The sequence below is a fragment of the Salvia splendens genome, chromosome 8, assembly GCF_004379255.2.
Source record: "Salvia splendens isolate huo1 chromosome 8, SspV2, whole genome shotgun sequence".
Taxonomy (NCBI): Eukaryota; Viridiplantae; Streptophyta; class Magnoliopsida; order Lamiales; family Lamiaceae; genus Salvia; species Salvia splendens.
Genome location: NC_056039.1, coordinates 32,322,762 through 32,340,325, shown reverse-complemented (window position 1 = coordinate 32,340,325; position 17,564 = coordinate 32,322,762). Strand labels below are relative to the sequence as shown.

At 34.5% G+C, this 17,564-nt stretch overlaps 2 protein-coding genes across 7 annotated transcripts; one reads left to right on the top strand and one right to left on the bottom strand.

Annotated features, from left to right (window-relative positions):
- Positions 1-1,262: 1,262 nt before the first annotated feature.
- LOC121745515 (probable ADP-ribosylation factor GTPase-activating protein AGD13) lies at positions 1,263-4,129 on the bottom strand. 6 transcript variants are annotated; one of them, XM_042139458.1, is made up of 10 exons: positions 4,076-4,129; positions 3,915-3,991; positions 3,434-3,483; positions 3,010-3,091; positions 2,753-2,828; positions 2,501-2,664; positions 2,207-2,342; positions 1,980-2,096; positions 1,786-1,881; positions 1,263-1,694 (listed from the first exon to the last, which is right to left on the bottom strand). In XM_042139458.1, exons 3-10 carry the CDS (start codon positions 3,465-3,467, stop codon positions 1,413-1,415), a joined length of 987 nt encoding a protein of 328 aa, XP_041995392.1. In that variant the 5' UTR covers positions 3,468-3,483; positions 3,915-3,991; positions 4,076-4,129; the 3' UTR covers positions 1,263-1,412. The 6 variants fall into 6 exon arrangements, with proteins under 6 accessions (XP_041995392.1, XP_041995395.1, XP_041995391.1 ...); XM_042139461.1 differs by having other exon boundaries at positions 3,010-3,037; positions 4,076-4,092; XM_042139457.1 differs by having other exon boundaries at positions 3,915-4,122.
- A 3,944-nt stretch (positions 4,130-8,073) lies between these two features.
- LOC121746098 (nuclear transcription factor Y subunit A-7-like) lies at positions 8,074-10,510 on the top strand. The gene is made up of 8 exons (XM_042140016.1): positions 8,074-8,119; positions 8,250-8,316; positions 8,534-8,622; positions 8,730-8,780; positions 9,147-9,286; positions 9,629-9,730; positions 9,800-9,964; positions 10,077-10,510. The coding sequence occupies exons 1-8, from the start codon at positions 8,074-8,076 to the stop codon at positions 10,257-10,259; spliced, it is 843 nt and encodes a 280-aa protein (XP_041995950.1). The 3' UTR covers positions 10,260-10,510.
- Positions 10,511-17,564: the final 7,054 nt, after the last annotated feature.

The following is a 17,564-nucleotide window of genomic DNA, read 5'->3' as shown; positions in this document are numbered from 1 at the left end:
ACTTTATCCTATCTCCATTTTAACTATTTATTACTATCATTTTTTTTAAACGAGTGTAAAAAATAAAAATGTGACAAATATTTAAGGACTGGGAGAGTATAATTTTATAGAAGTTGAAAACTAAAGTATTTCTTAATTTGTCACATCATCACTACCAACATCTCTAAGTCATTTGTCATATATTCCATCAATCGCCTTTTCAAATAATTCTTCCAAGCAAAATCACTAGTCCAACATAGTATTTCTCATATTCCAACACATAGCTATAAAAATAATAGTATTACTCTTTCGTGGAATTGAGTATGATAGAGAATTTTTTCGCAAAATAAAATAAAATAAAAATAATGAAGCTATAATTTCCAACAAATTAAATAACCAACATGAAGCAATACCACGTTTGGCGGATGATAATTTATCAGTATACATTCTTGGCTAAGCCCTCTAAGCACCATATCTATAATCTATAACTATATAAAAGACGAATTTTAAGCTAATTATAAATATTTAAGAGTTTTGGGTGGAATTTTAAATATTTAGTGTTTAGTGGACGTTTCATATCAATTTGATATCAATGCAAATGCAATTGGAATCACCATAAAATCAAGTAATACTAATTTTTATATTTGAATTCTCAATAATTTATTGTAAACGGTTTTTCCACTAATTAAAATATTAAATTACATATAAATAATTAGCATTTAATTGTAGAATTTAACTTGCATTTAATTATATTCATTTAGTACTGTTACATAAAGAGAATTAATATATCCTATATAATTCATGAGTATAATCGTAGGTGCAAATACCATATTGTGTTCCATAAATTTCTTACCACGTTGATATAAATATCTACCTATCCAAAGCTTTGCACCAACAATCTTCATTAATCTTTTCATTGCAATAGTTGAGTATATTGTGACTGTGTGACAAGAATTTTCAAACAAACCAACAAGCGGGACATTTCATCTTCTTTGATATGGTGAAGGGTAAATTTTGTACGTAAATGGTGAGCTCATTAAGAAATTTCCAACAAAAAATTTTGTACGTAAATTAGGACTAATTAGTTTGCAGGAGAATGTTGGGAAGTTAAAACAATCAATAGTTCCCATGTGTAAAAAAAGACAACTTCTATCGCCTATAGAATTATTACGAAATCCAATAAAATTCTATCAGGGTAAATATCAATTTAGATTTCAAACTTTGTTTTTTTTATGTAAAATATTGTTTGATAAATAAGCTTTTATAGAGTGATTTACATAAAATACAAAAAATTTACTGATTTTATTAAAGTAAAAAAAGAAAAGTAAACACCGTGGCTCCTAGACTTTGAATATTTATCTTTCAAATAACAATGAGGAAAAAATTAACAAATATATATCAACATATAAAACACAATTTATATAGTACTACTATTATTGATCAATAGGCATCCACTCCAGCTCAAGATGTATTTCTCCAGATTCCACATTTTGCAGCTTCAAAGATACTAACTGCTTCACCTTCCCATCCACAATATTCACTGTGCTGTCTTCCAACAACGCGTTGTCGTTTGACTTCAGCCATCTCCCAATCTGCATGTTCTCAAACGTTGCAACATCCCCGAATGCAGTAGCAGAAGTTATCATCGACTGAATGTCTATCTCGACTTCCCCCATTATATCATCCGCAGAGAATGTGTCGTAGTCATAAACTTCCTGTGGTTTCAGACACGAATGGATCATTACAACGCGTGATGGATTCAATATCAGATCGTGCAACAAGCGCAGTGATATGAGGGGTTCGTACCAGCTTGATAGGGCCGTATTTTTGTGGAATGGAGACCATAAGTTCCTCGTTCCACACGGGATTCAAGTTGCTCTTCATCACAGTTGTTTGAACTCTCTACGAACAAGAATAAATATCGTTCACCGCAAAGAAACATGGGAAACGCAGTGAATGAAAACGCAGTCTACAGATTAAGGAAGTTCTGATTCACTGACCTGCTTTCCGAGTTTCAAGACAACATACGGATCACTAGATAGCATATCCCGAACAGCTAGATTCGTGCCTTTTAGTACTTTAACCTTCAACGTTCCAATAAACTCGGCCATGCCTTCCTGCAATCGAATTGGCATTAGCTTCCTATGCATCAAGTTATCGGGATAGTGAGTTTCATAAGAAAGAAACAAAGTTTAGTCCTTCCATAGGTGGAAAGGAGGAGACATACTGAATTCTGTGATGAAGCTGAACTTCGAAAGCTATCTGAAATCTTCGTGGACATACTAGATCGAAAAGAGTTCTTTGAAGCAGTTGACAGAATACGCAGGCTAGGTTTCAAGAATTCCTGAAGCTCGTACTTCGATCTAAAAGGTGCAAATTTAGAAGAATAAAATATACAAACTGATAAAACACAGAAACTGAGAAAACAACTACGTGAAAATTGAGCAGTAAAATCCCAGACTAATACTCCGTATTTCGTTATGTGTTGATTAATCTTCAAGACTTTAAACACAGACGTTACCTGATAAACTGAGAGCGTGCTTCAGGGCCAGCATCGGGCCTAGGCTTTGATACCCCTTGAGGAATATAAGCCTCGTATATGGAATTTGCAGATGCATTCCCACCAACTTCAACCATCGAATCTATTTGATCGTCGGACCAGTCATCTAACGTCACAGACAGAACCTGCAGAATAAAGAAGCATCGATGAAGGGAAAATACTTCATATTGGGGAAAGCACGCCACGGAGCAGAAAACAGTTATGAGAAGTCACCTTTGAAATATGTGTGCTGAGGCCTCTATGGACACTAGAGCACTTTAAGCATATAAAGACTCCAATATTTGACGACCTGAAATGAAAAATGAACCATATACAAACCACAAACTAGTGAGCTTTAATACTATTCATTTCGAGCCTCAAATTAAAAATACACGAATAACTTTGTAGGCAAACTCCATCTTATAAAAATTAGTGTCCACATATTTGTAAAGATAAAGCAAGGAAAGACAGAGACTCGATGAGGGACTTACGCCCATTTTGGGTCCGGAGCACCACAATCTGCACACACACGATTGTCAGGTCGAGTCAGAAGATCATTCAGTGCTCTTTTACCTGAATACATTTTCAAGAACCAGCATAAAGATGGGAAAATACAGACTCTATGATAAAACACCATAACTGATCAATGTAAACAGTACTAATATCGAGAAAGATATCCATACAAGAGCGGTCCACGACACTTTTTCGTATTTGTACAGGTGATTAGCTTCTTTGTGTAAGATTTTGTGTTACAATCCCTAACTTCTGAAACTATTCCCACCTTTTTCCCTTTAACTTAGAACTTGCCCAAAATACTTACAATACTAAGTGAATTCACACATACATATACTTCCAATTACACCAATTAACAGGAAGAATTCATTCAACTGTTGCAAAATGCATAACAATGAAAACCTGAAGTTTGTCTTGCAGATTGATGGCGGTTCATGCTTTCTTATCAAAACCTGCAGAGTAATAAGCCCCATTTATAAGCCCATCAAAATTCACAACCAATAAAACAGAATCAATCATAAATAGCACTATCTTACCACAGTCAAACTCAATTATGCTATTTTTATCAATGAAGTCGATCTAAACCAAAGTGAAATGAATGAATTAAAATTTCCCAACCCACCTTCAAAAACAGAAAGAAAAAGATAAATCCACACAACCCAATTCCAGAAACTACTGATTCTATTCATAAACTCGGAAAAAGGGAAAATTAAAAAACTGATCTTGAAACTAAGGAGAAAACCAAATACTTCTTCTGATCTCAATCTTAAACCCCAATTAACTAAAAACTTGAAATCTACTTTGCATATACACAAGCTGCACTTTTACATAGCTGAAAAAGGACAGATCTGAAAATGATTGTGAAAAAAGAGCTTTTCATTACCTTTCTTGAATGCAATCAGAAGAGCTTTTATTGTCAAGACTTGAACTTTTTTTGGATGAAATAACTAATTCTTCCTCCTGCAAACATGAGCCGTTTTATTTGATTTCAAATAAACGAAAAAACAACTGTTTCTTCCGTGTTCATTAGTTGTACTTGTCCACCTTCTGGTTTTACAGCCTTGGTTTCGTCCCATGTTCGTCGTTTTCATTGTTTTCATACTCTCTTTCTTTCAATTTATATGTTTGACTTTCATTAATTTTCGAAATAATGATAAATGTGACTCTGTCCAATTAAAAATACACTTTTCCTGAAATAAAACCGACATATCTCACTTTTTTTAATTTCTTTTTATTTCATCCGTTCCATAGTAATGAAGCATTTCTTTTCAGTCCGAAGATTAAGAAAATTATGCTAGGTGAGTTAAAGTAAATGGAGAATAAAGTGGAAAATAAATAAAGGTAGAGAGATGAAGAGAGAATAAAGTAAGAGAGAGTAAAGTATGTGTGGAGAAATGTGTTAACTTTTACTAAAAATAAAAATGACTCTATTTCTATTGAACGTACCAAAATAGCAAAATGACTCTATTTCTATTGAACGTACCAAAATAGCAAAATGACTCTATTACTATAGAACGGAGGAAGTATTAATTAATAGAATAACCTTGCATAAAATCACATATCAAAAAGAAAATTTTCATATTTAATAAGATTGAGGAAGTACTTAGTATTACAGGTGTATAATTGTAGTTTTAAGTATTGTATACTCAAAATGTATTCATAAATCATAATAATTATATAAATATATTTGTTTTTCTTCAAATACAAATATTCCATATTTTTTAAATTTTTTCCCAAATTTAATTTTTAATACAAATACAAATTTAACACTTGTCCTAATCTAAAGCTTATAAATACTACTCATTCCGTTCCACTCAAGATGGTCACATTCTTAAGTTGCACGGAGTTTTAAGTGTAAAGTAGAATGAAAAAAGTAATTGAATATTTTAATGAGAAAGGGAAGAGAGAGAAATAAACACCTTGAATGCGATAAACTAAAAAGAAAATTTTGACATCTGAAATTCGACATGACTAAAAAAATCACATCGCCGCCATCACGTGGCCTACCTACTTCTATCCATTTTCTCTTTCTCTTTACTTGACAATGGTTTGCCCATATTTCTCTTACCTCATATTGGCAGAAAAAGGAACCGGAGAGTTATGAATGACTTAAATAATACGGAGTAAGGGATAAAGAGAGAAGTTTGGACATAACGAAGGAGCTCATATAGGGTAGATGGAAGTATGATAATGTAGAATCTATTTTTATTTATTTAATTAATAAACTTAAAATGGTGTTGTTTTTATTGTTCGATAAGGTTTTATTTTGACGAATCAATTTTGATTTTTGATTTAGGAAAAATAAATTTCAGATATCTATATTCAAAAAATAAAATTTAGGAAAAATAAAAAAAAGCGTTAAAAAGTTATAGAGTATACTACAATCACAGGCCTAACCAAATCAGAGGAGTAATTCTCACGGCCCAATTCAACTGATGGTTTATTTACGCTGGACACTTACTAAAACCCAATTACAAAAACCATAGGCCCAAAATTACCTATGCATAGGCCCAAGGCATCACTTTCTTTATAAAAAAGTCTTCATATTATTTCCAAAGACACTATAACAAAGATATACAAGGCTAAAGCCGACAAGTTCAGTTGATTCGAAAATAAGACATTATAACATTGAAAATCAAGGATGCATAATTCTCCAACAATCTCATATACTTCTCAAATCGAAAAATTGGGGATACTCAATCCGTGTTCACAAATTTTTTACATGCCTAATGGAATTTCATTGTGGAGTTCTAACGTTAAATATGCATTAAAATTCAAATTATTAATAATCAGTTATGCTTACGTAGAAAAAATACTACTATGGTGTTGAGATACACAATTTATTAATACGTTATAAGTTATGACCGCGTCAAAGACTTTTCGACATTATAGATTCTTTCGACGCCGACGTTGCTTCTCTTGACAATCACTGCATTAGTTTTTTCCACACCTCTTCTATTCCTTTAATTTATTTTCTATTGTTGTCTATCCATCTCTCGCCGCTTCCATTGCCATTGCTACAATTGCTTTCGAGTTCCGACTACACCAACACTTCGAAATTCCTCACAATTATTAACGATAATTTATCTTTCATTGTTAAATTCCACACTTAATTATATCACATGGTATAAAGATAAATAATACTCCAATGTTCAATTTTATATTGGAGTATTAATCACTGGATAGCGGTAACTTGCAAGAGAAGTGTCTAATTACAAATTTAGCTTAGAGCATCCACCATGGGACAGACTATAGTTTTCGAAATGACTATAGTTCTTGAATTTTTTTTTGATTTTTTCCCTATTTTTCACTCTATTAAAGATGGATATTCACATAGTACTTCCCCCGTTCCACAAGAATATGCACTCTTTTTTCTTTTTAGTCTATCCCACAAGAATATACAATTTTTAAATTTGTAAACTTTTTTCTCTCCAATGAGGCGTGACTCATTCTATACTAACAATGCTTTAACTATTTTTTTCTTTTCATTTATCTCTTATATTATCAATTATATATTAAAATCCATGCTTAACCAAAAACATATTCTTGTGGCGTGGAAGAGTACTAACACTCCCTCCGTCCGTTTTAAGAAATGTAAAGAAAAGTGAGTGGAAAAGAGTTGATGGAATATGGATCTCACATATATATATTAGTTTTAAATAAAATATGAGTTAAATAAGTTAGTGGAAGGTGAAACCCTATTACCATTTATGGTAAAAGTGAACCGAGACTCTTATTCGGGGACGGACTAAAATGGCAAAACGAGACTCATATTCGTGGACGGAGGGAATACTAGTTTAACTATTTGTATTTTTTTTTAATTTCATAATATATCAATTTTCCTAGGAGAAGTGAGGGAGTATAGTAAAAAAAATCAGTAGGATAATTATTCGAATGTACGTGTCGAGCCTTCCAAACTCGACATAGACTTACCTCACTCCATTGAAACACAACCACAAATTATGTTGAAAAACATACGTGTGAGGTCATCTTCTCCAAAGGCGGGCCCCACGAAAGGTAGTGGCTGCCCAAATCAAGGAACACCACTGGACCACGCACCTCTCCGCCACATATTCAACTTCGCCCATTTTTTATTCAAATTTTTATTCCGGATTTTCTATCATGCGGTTGCGGTCTAATACACCGCTATCGCCGTCCGTCACCTCCATCAATCAATTCTACGACGCTAACGTTGTGGCGAAATCTGATTGGATATTCCCTAGGCTCGATTCGTAGGCGCATATTCCGCGATGCATTTTCCCATAGTTCAGTCGGAATTAATTATGATTAGGTTTCAAATTAATGGTGCTACTTATCTTTTAAACTGTATTTAAAAAAGGTTTAAACTTTAAGGTAATATTCTTGCTTTTGAACGAGGAATATAATTTTATAACAATTTCTTTTATTGCATATACATTTAGATTTGGTGAAGCGAATGTATCCTAGTTTTATAATATAGTAGTAATTATATTTAAGACATATTTATAGTTGAAGAACAATATGTTGGATAAAATGATAAATTTAATTTAATACCTCTCTACTTCAAGATATTCATATTTGATTTTTAATTTATCCCAATCTATATATTTTTTTCATTTTAGTTTTGATTGAACTAGTGTCATATTCATGATCAACAATCAAAATAGAATAATGTCATTTTATAAAACATATTATACTTTTGTCCAAAACAACGTTTGTAACACCCTAAATTTCGGACGTCCCTAAATTATAGTAGTAATTAAATTTATTATTTTATTTTCCAGTCATGTTTCATTTTGTCATACTGTTTTTTTTACTATTGTGGGATATAGCAAATGAAAAATTAAGATTTTACTAGTATATTTTAAATTCAAAAGTTATAAATCCAATTAAAAATTCAAGTTAAAGTACTAATTTAATTGATGATTGTTCATATTTTTTTCACTCGATAATTCCACTTGTAATCATATAAATTGTGTTCAAGAAAATATACTTATTAAAAGAAAAAGAATTTGTGGCCAATAGTAAAATTTACTTTATATCGATTTTACCGCCGGATATAAATGGCATTGGAGAATTACAGCGTGGCAGTCAAAAGTGCATGCCGTGGTAAAAACGGAAAATTCGACGCCTCATTAGTCTCTCTCTCTTCGGATAGAGACAACAGTTTCCATCTGCATTCAACTGCAGAGAATAAGAGCTCCAGCAATATATATCGCTAGAGAGAGAAAGTAAGGAGGGAGAGAGAGAAGAGAGAATTATTGTTCGTGTAGCAACCTCCGTGAAATCGAGCTCCCTTCACTCAGGTAAAACTTTTCGTAATCTCAAACCCTAACTATCACTTCTCCAATTCTATCAAATCTAAAATCCCTTTCGTTTCAATTTTTTTTGTTTTGAGTTTCGATTTCTCAATTTTATTGTACAACTTCCTCCTTTTTATTATCCGTTTGGACTTTGGTGCGTTACTGGAATTGGAGGGGGCTGATTTTAATTGGATTTAATTCTGAATTTTCTGAATCTTAGTGGAATATTCTGGTCTCAATTGAGCCGATTCAATGTGATTGAAATCCCGAGGGTGCTGATTATTGATTGGAAATTCCTGAAGATTGCCTGTATGTTTGTGCTGTGCTTTCGTTGAGTTCATCTTAAATGTTTGGATGTTGATTTCCTTTTTAGTCGCCTAATTGTGATTGATTGGATTCTGGTTTCTGCATTGCAGGTCTGCGTGCATCATTCAGCATTATGACATCTTCCGTTCACAGCCTTTCAGGTGAATTTCTGTGAAGAAATTATTATTTTCTTTGCTAGTATGTTTTGGTGGTTTATCGTGTTTTAATTCATTGAAAATTAGAGCATAGAGGGCATTTATTTGGATTTATGGCAGTTTTTGGAAGTATATTATTCCGGTGGTGTATGTTTGTATACAAAAATGGCATCCATCGATTAGTGGTAGGTGGTGAGACCTTTGGACAACTTTATCTAGATAGGCAGAGTAAGCACTCAACAGCTTTGTGCTTCATATTTTTGGATCTTCCAATTGAGTTTTTCTAAGCAGGATTGAACTCAGTGTTGCCATTGCTATCACTCTCGCTGTCTAGACTTCCTTACTAGTTCTTGTGATATGAATAATTGTCAGATAATAGTGAGGCTGATGAACAACAAAACCACACAGAGTCGTACCTCCAGCCCTTGTCTCCAGCAAAGGGGATGTGTGCTACTGGTATTGCATCACCAGGAATGCCCTATGCACCACCTGCTCAAGTTGGAGTAGGAAATGTAATGGTATTGCATATGGTGTTGTTGTGCTACTTGTGTTTTTATTAGTTTGAGCCCCCTCTTATGTTACTGAACGTAAAAGTATCACCATCTGAGTCTTAATTACAGCATCATCTGTTTTTTGTTTCTTGCTCTTACAGAATACGTTAGTGTCTGTGTGCACACTATTGTCATAGAATTTCCAGACAATACTTTTCATGTTTCTCTAGAATGTAAGAGATCCCTTTGTAAAATAGAACTGTATGATTTCCGTAGAAGCCATTTTAGGTTCAAACAGCCATGTTGCTTGATGATTGATAAAGGCTAGTTAAGTATTTAACTCTGCTTTCTTAATACTTGCAGGCGCAAACAGCTTACCCATATCCTGACCCATACTACAGGAGTATATTTGCTCCTTACGAAACCCAGCCTTATCCAGCGCAACCTTATCCTGCTCAGCCTATGGTATTTGTTATGCTCATCTCCTCTTCCTAACAGAAGTTCCCAAGTGTTCTAAATCTCAACAAAATTCAGGTACATCTGCAATTGATTGGAATTCAGCAAGCTGGTGTGCCATTGCCCTCAGAAGCAGTTGAGGAGCCTGTCTTTGTTAACGCAAAGCAATATCATGGCATCTTGCGTCGTCGCCAGTCTCGTGCTAAGGCTGAATCAGAAAATAAACTATCCAAGCCTCGAAAGGTATCAATGAGTTATGCCATCATTGCATTAAATCTCGTAGTAGTTTGATGTATAACCCTTTTTCCCCTCTAGCAATAAGGCATTTCTAAATACTAATTGATCATTCTTGCAGCCATATTTGCATGAATCTCGACACTTGCATGCACTGAGGCGAACTCGGGGAAACGGGGGTCGATTCCAGAAAAAAAACGACAACCTGAAAAAGAAAGATGTTGAATCTAGCGAGAAATATCAAGACAGTAACAACCTCAACGGTGAAAAGATGCCCCCAAAAGAGTTCCCTCAGAAGATGTAGCTTAAACAGCTCGAAACGAAAGTAGCTCAGTTGAAACCATCTCGTGTGAATTTGGCAGATTCATTAAGATGATGGTTCATAGATTTTTTAAGTCATAGTTTTGTGTGTGTACATTCAGTTATAGGTTTTTGTAGGGAGCGTTTCAGCAGAATGTGAATTTCAGGTTGCTGTACCAGTTTCATGTATTTTTTTAATCGAGCACCGATGCAACTCGAGCTTTTCTCTCTCTAGAAGTGTCACTCTTGCCCAAATTCCCTTGTTCGGTTGAACATGAAATTACATATCTAGATATGAACAACATGTCAGACTTATAGTGTGGCTAAAACCATTGCAACATGCCAAAATCATGAAGTCTAATAGGTTGGTCAAAATGATATAAATTGAATATGGATGAAGGACCAGTTGGATATAAGGATCCAAAAATCCCACGGATATGAGTTAGGCATTGGTCTCTTTAAATCGAGAATCCAGTTTGATCGAAACCCATGTATATGAGTTAGGCATTGGTCTCTCTGAATTGAGAATCCAATTTGACACTCCTAGAGACATTGCTTAAATAATGCCTTGATAAGTTTTAAAATAAGCTTGTTATGATATGATTGAACGCCGCAAGACTTTGTTCAAATATCATGGTGAATTTTAAAATAGTTCGATATTGCTTAGACAATGCCTTGATAAAATTTAAAACAAACTTGGTATAATTGAATGTCTTAATACTTTGCTCAAATAAATGGACCTCAGCAAGAGCCGCGTTGATTTCATATAAATGGGCCTCAGCGAGTAACAAAGTTCCAATTTGGGCCGAATTATTTAACCTATATTTCCTCAAATAGGCCTGGTTAGGCCCAATAAGGTGAAAATTCAAACTTATATCGATATATCCATATTTAAAGCAAAGTTCTAGGTTATTTTCTATTTATTAACTGAAACTCGTGAAGAAAAGTGTCAACTTCATTAAACGACAAATACTATTAATTTTTGGGTCGTAATTTTTGGGGTGTGATTTATTATTGTATGATTAGTTTTGAGATGTTGACCAAAGTGTGAAAGATAATGATAGTGTGTTGTGTGTCTTATTCAAACAAACATGATATGCCAATTATCTCTCAATCAAACCAAATTCAAAGGGTGTAGATAGGATAACTCCTTCAAATTTTTCAACACAGCCACAATTACTTCACTTTTGTTATTTATTATAGTAATATGTTATAAATATTCCCTATGTTTTCTTCTCTTGAATCATTTCAAGTTTGCGTAATTAAATCAACTTCCCATGTTGTCTTTGGATTTTGTCTCATTGAGACATGCGTTCTCTTGTCTTCTTCATTCCACCCATGGTTCATTGAATAATCATAAAAAACAATCTATTTGTTGCTACGTGTGATTCTCCTTGACCACAATGTTTGTTTGTTGGGATATTTTTTCCTTCTCAATTTTTCTTTAATTTTTTATATTTTGTTCTATTGGTATTTATGCAGTATATAGTGGCATTAGAGGTCCCCATGTGTTTGAAATATTTTATTGGTAGCTGTGAATAAATAATACTCCTAGTATAATGAAAATCAAGGATAATACCAAACATGTTTTTACCAATCTTTGGTTCAATAACTCTATTTGGAAACAACAAAATGATACGATATCTTATCTTGTAACAAAAAGATATAATGATCAAATATCACCCCTCCTCCATTCCAACTCAAAATAAGCATTACATGGTGTATCTAATTCTCTAAATGGAGTATAAGATTGGTATTAAATGTAAACTACTTGTTCTCATAATTGTACCAAATTAGAAAAGATTTCCCTCTGTACTTAGCCTTTAAATTAAATGAGAATAAGAATTTTGAAAGAAAAAAAAAGGATAGATAACCTTTCCATGTAGGGGCGAGATGTTGTAATATTGTAATTTAAATGGTAACAAACTTTCCTTTTAACTTATACTACAATGTGATAGGATAAACCTCCTATCGGGCTGATCGGCGTCCGTAGATTGGCGATCGATAAATGTCTGTCGCGGGCAAATGCCCGTACAAGATGGGTTTTCTCACTTGGAGAATAGAATGAACGATAATATTGATATTCTTGATAGATTTCTCACATGATTACAATAACTCTTATTTATAATGTTAATAACTAACTTAATGAACAAGAAAACAAAAATATGGAAAAGATATGCAAATCATAATTTCTCTAACTAATAATGCTCGTATCACACTGTTAGTTCGAGTCACTATGATCACAATCCTTGTACCATTATTAATCTTTTATGGGAAAAATGTAACTAAATAAAAATGCAATTAGTTAGGGGGTTGGGAGCTAGAATGTTGGATGGGTTGATAACTTGAAGAGTCACTCTCAACCATAATATTGGGTTACTTTTTGTTCCATTTATGCCAAGGTTGACAAATAAAATTCATAATCTTTGGTATCACTCATAATGATGGCAGGCAAAGTATTATACCATGATTTTATGCTATTATTATTACTACCATAAAGTTTTTCTTTCTGTTCTCTACCATCCCTCATGGCTCTTCTTCACCTTTACAACTAACTATAATTTCAAAAACATGGCCCCACTCTCTCCTCTGTCTATTCCTTGAAATATGTATGAATTACAATGTGTGTTTCTTATCATATATGTGCATGAGAGAGAAAGGGAGATGTAAAAAGGAAGCAAAGTCATGGAAAATTTAAGAAAGAGGGAGACAGGTGGATGGTGGGGTTTCGAATAGCACAACTCTCTGTCTAGAGAGGAAACACGCTTTTGGTGCATGAGGAAAGGAGAGCCACAGCGCTTTTCGGCTGCAAGCGACTAGCACTTTTGTCTTTAATTTTGCTAAATCACGCAATCAGATTGCGATATGGGGACATTAACAAGTGGGCCTGGCCCATATGTGGCCCGACACACAATATTTTCCCTTCATTAAATTAAATTAAATATAATGTGAATTTTATTGTTTTACCCTAAACTATATTACTATGTTATTAAAAAGATACTCTAAAATAATAATGATCTGGCGATCAGGGTCACGCCATTTTTTTTGCACTGTGTTATTTATTAACTTGGATACTGATTAGTACAGTACATGATAATAAATGGGTAGTGATAGATTTATTATTGAAGAGCTATAACCATAAAAGTCAATTATGTGTCTCTTTTATTATTTATATACGATAAGTTTCAGTTACATATTAACTATACCTCACCATTCCAAATTGTTTACATCGTTTCATCAATATTATTCATCCAAGCATCCACTAGTCACCCACAATGTAATACTATAACTTTATAAAACATAATAAAAACATTACTAATAATATTGACAACTAACTCTCTCACACACTACTTTGGATGCTTTTGCAAATGTGAAACACTTTATTCAAAATGTCAACCTAGTGAGAAATCTAAAGATCAATTGCTTTTTCTTACCTCTTAGGATTCTTTTAAGGGAGAGCACAATTGAATATATATGTGGTGGTGGCAAACATTTTCATGTATTATATCCTGTGTGTTGATTTTAATTAATAACTACTCCCTTCGTTTATAAAAAATAGTCTCATTTGTGGATGATACTAATTTTAATGAGAAATTAATAAAGTAATAGGGAATGAGAAAAAATAGGTAAAGTAAAAGAAATAGAGAAAAAAGTGGATAAAGTATGAAAAAGAAACTTTCAATTTATAGAAATGAGACTATTTTTTAGGAACACTCTAAAATGATAAAATAAGATTCTGTTTTTTAGACGAAATATTAATTTTTATAAAAGAGTTAATCAAGCTCTATCAAACCTAGTACTAGTAAAAAGGAGTAATCTTCAAGCCTCCAAAATCACATCATTTCACACGATTCTAAGTTATTTTCAAGTTTCATTGTTTGCAATAATTTTATCCATTAAATATCATACATTAACTTTAAATTTCTTACTTTGATTATTAATTTTCAAAATTTAATCGAATGAATACCGAAACTATTAACGTAGCCTTCATAGTATAATCATTGCTAAGTAACCAACAAACCATGAAAAATGCCTATTTATTCCACTGTTTATAGCGGTCACATGCTTCTATATCTTCCCTTATTTTCATATTGATTTCACTTAAAGTTTGCCTTATTTAATCTCGACTTTCCCACTAATCTATAGTTTTTTCCCCTCTAATATGACCCTTTTATTCTAAAATATTTAAAACATTTGCCTTCTAACTTTTGTGAAAAGCCCCGTGGCACTTCATCTCCATCATGAACAAATTGTCAACGGGTCGCCATACTAAAAATAAAAAAATTCAAAATACATACATATAACAAGTTACATATATAATTATATATACCATAACTTCATAATATTTTATTTTATTTTATTTTATTTTATTTTATTTTATTTTATTTTATTTTATTTTATTTATATAACTAGAGTATACTTGAATCAAACACACTCATATATAATACTAACAACTATGATGTTCCAATGTTGTAGGGGCTGTGGAGAGCAATTGACATGGATCTTATACGAGGAATCTACCAATGTGAACACTTATAATTAGGAGAATTAATGTGATTAATTTAAAATTTTATACATATGTTAGTGTCTCGTGGGTCCCATTCCCAACAAAAAAATTAGTGCATGAAAGCGTAATAATGATATCATGTTTGTGGAAGCATGCTGGGACATCAATAATTAATTCCTACGTATTTCCATTATTCAATATGCAATACTACAGATATGGAGTATGTGTTAAATAATTTAAATATAAGCGTGGAAAACATTAATAGTAGTACTATTTATGAGAGGATATAGAGTAACTTTCTAAAACTAGAAAAGCTGAGTTAGCGATTTATTTTTTTAATTATAATGGATCTTTTATCTATTTATTTTCTTATATAATTGAACTTAAAATAATAATCATAAAATGACTACCTTTATTTATTAATCATAATACAAATAGAATTAGAAATATTTTGAAAGGCTTTTGCAGCATTCTTTGTGGATCGAAGCATGTGGGCCTGTGGGCCCATGAAGTTATTGTAATATCCTTGGACTGGCCCACCTTTATATACAATTTGCGTGATGATCTACCCAAAACTAGTTTATTAATTAGACTAAATTGTCGAAAATTATGAATTATGGTCATATTATGGATTGTCTCGTAACTTCAAAATTTGGTGAAAAAAGTCAAAATTTGGTCAAAAAATTCAATTAAATTTGGTATTTGAATGCCCAATTTATATGTACAATTACATTTATACTCCAACAAATTTTTTTTCAAATACAGTACACCTCATGAATTACTTAATTTGAATTACTAATATTTTTTCCCCATGAAGGGAAGCTACAGGTTTACCAGCTATAAGGCCATCCACAACGCTGTCTCTATACCGTCTCTTACACCGTCTCTTAACTACTATTTGAGCACTATTTGAGGGCCCCACTGTCCTTTTTTCCTCCATCTCTTAACTAAGAGACGGAACCTGCAACGCTCCGTCTCTTAACCGTCTCTATACCGTCTCTTAATTACTATTCATTCAATTTAATTTATAATTTTTTTTAAAACCCAATTCAATTTAAACAAACACACTTTATTAAAATTAAAACAATATTACAACTTAACATTAAAAAAAACGAAGACATAATTAAAATTCTAAAAAAATAAAAATGACATAATTTAATCTTCTCCGCCAAAGTTTTCCCAAATGTGCTCAATTAGATCCTCTTGGAGTTGGGTGTGGGCGCTAGAGTCGCGTGTCCTTGCCCGAATAGCCAACCGTTCTTGTATAGATGGATGCGCTCCACTTCGCGGCGGACTACTTGCGGTTGAGCTTCCGGGGGATTCAGGGTCGAACCAATTTCCGGCATCGGGTCCTTCGTCTCGGACAATCATGTTGTGCAAGATTATGCACGTATACATGATGTCGACCATGCTCTCCATGAACCACGAACGAGCCGGGGCTTTGATGATGTTGAAGCGCGCTTGGAGAACCCCGAACGCCCTCTCCACATCCTTGCGCGCAGCCTCCTGCTTCTGCGCAAAAAGAGCCTGCTTTGGGTTCGCTGGCCTGCCGCACGTCTTCACGAAGGTCGGCCACTTCGGGTAGATGCCGTCGGCGAGATAGTACCCCATTTTATACCGCCGGTTGTTGGCGACGAAGTTGATGGCCGGCGCTTTACCATCCAAAACTTCGGTAAAGAGGTCGGACTGTTGGAGCACGTTTACGTCGTTGTTCGAGCCAGGGACCCCGAAGTACGCGTGCCAGATCCAAAGTCGGTAGTCGGCAACGGCCTCGAGTACAACGGTTGGGTGGGTGCCTTTGTGGCCGCTCGTGTAGGAACCCCTCCAAGCCACCGGGCAATTCTTCCATTGCCAGTGCATGCAATCGACACTGCCAAGCATCCCGGGGAATCCGTGCACTTGTTCGTGCAGGTTGAGGAGGAACTGACAATCCTCCGTGGTTGGCCTCCGGAGAAATTCGTCACTGAAGGCTGCCCGGACGCCTCTGCAGAAGTTGAGCAAGCACAAGCGCCCAGTGCTGTCTCCGATGTGCAGGTATTCGTCGAATATGTCGGTCGTTTGTCCAGTCGCAAGCTGCCGGATGGCTGCAGTACATTTCTGCAGCGTCGTGTGGCTGGGACGACCGACCGCGTCGAACCCTTCTCGGAAGAACTCCTCCCTGGCCGCCAAAGTATTCGCTATGTGGAGAAATAGCGGTTTCCGCATGCGGAAACGGCGACGGAAATAGGTATCTCCCCAAATCGGGTTATCGCAGAAGTAGTCGCGTACTAACCGTGCGGCGGCTTCCTCCCGGTTCCGATTGATGTACTTCCGGGAGCGTCGTGGGGGTGGTGCGGCTTCCTCCGCCTCTCGTCGTCGATCTTCTTCGAGTGATTGTTCCATTAATTGGCGCATTTGCTCAAAAGGATCCATTTGTTTGAGTTGATTGAAGATGGAAATTGGAATGATAGAGAGGATTTGAGAGGAATAGATGTGTGTTTGTGTTTGAAATGAGTATGGAATAGAATTATTTATAGAGTAAAAAAATTAAAAATTTAAAAAATGAAAATAAATATTTAACGGTAATATTACCGTTTGAAAAAAAAAAAAATTTTTATTAAAAATCGATTTTTTTTAAAAAAAAATGAATTATTGCGTCATCAGTGACGACGCCCACTCGCGGGCCAGCGAGTGGGCGTCACGCACGCATGGGGACGTGCCATGTGTCCCTAGCGCGTGGCGAGACATCTCGTCTCGTGTCTCGCCGAGACGAGCTACGCGGCGAGACGGTCGCGAGCTGGAGACGAGATGGACGCTGCAATG

Bases quoted from the DNA above. Each gene is read 5' to 3' on its own strand.
- LOC121746098 (XM_042140016.1), top strand. From the start codon at position 8,074: ATGGCATTGGAGAATTACAGCGTGGCAGTCAAAAGTGCATGCCGTG. The intron at 8,623-8,729 runs GTATGTTTGTGC...TCTGCATTGCAG, and splicing joins GAAATTCCTGAAGATTGCCT to GTCTGCGTGCATCATTCAGC. The intron at 9,731-9,799 runs GTATTTGTTATG...AACAAAATTCAG, and splicing joins CTTATCCTGCTCAGCCTATG to GTACATCTGCAATTGATTGG.
- LOC121745515 (XM_042139458.1), bottom strand. From the start codon at position 3,467: ATGAACCGCCATCAATCTGCAAGACAAACTTCAG. The intron at 2,665-2,752 runs GTGACTTCTCAT...TTTATTCTGCAG, and splicing joins TCAGCACACATATTTCAAAG to GTTCTGTCTGTGACGTTAGA. The intron at 1,882-1,979 runs GTCAGTGAATCA...TCTTGTTCGTAG, and splicing joins TCTTGAAACTCGGAAAGCAG to AGAGTTCAAACAACTGTGAT.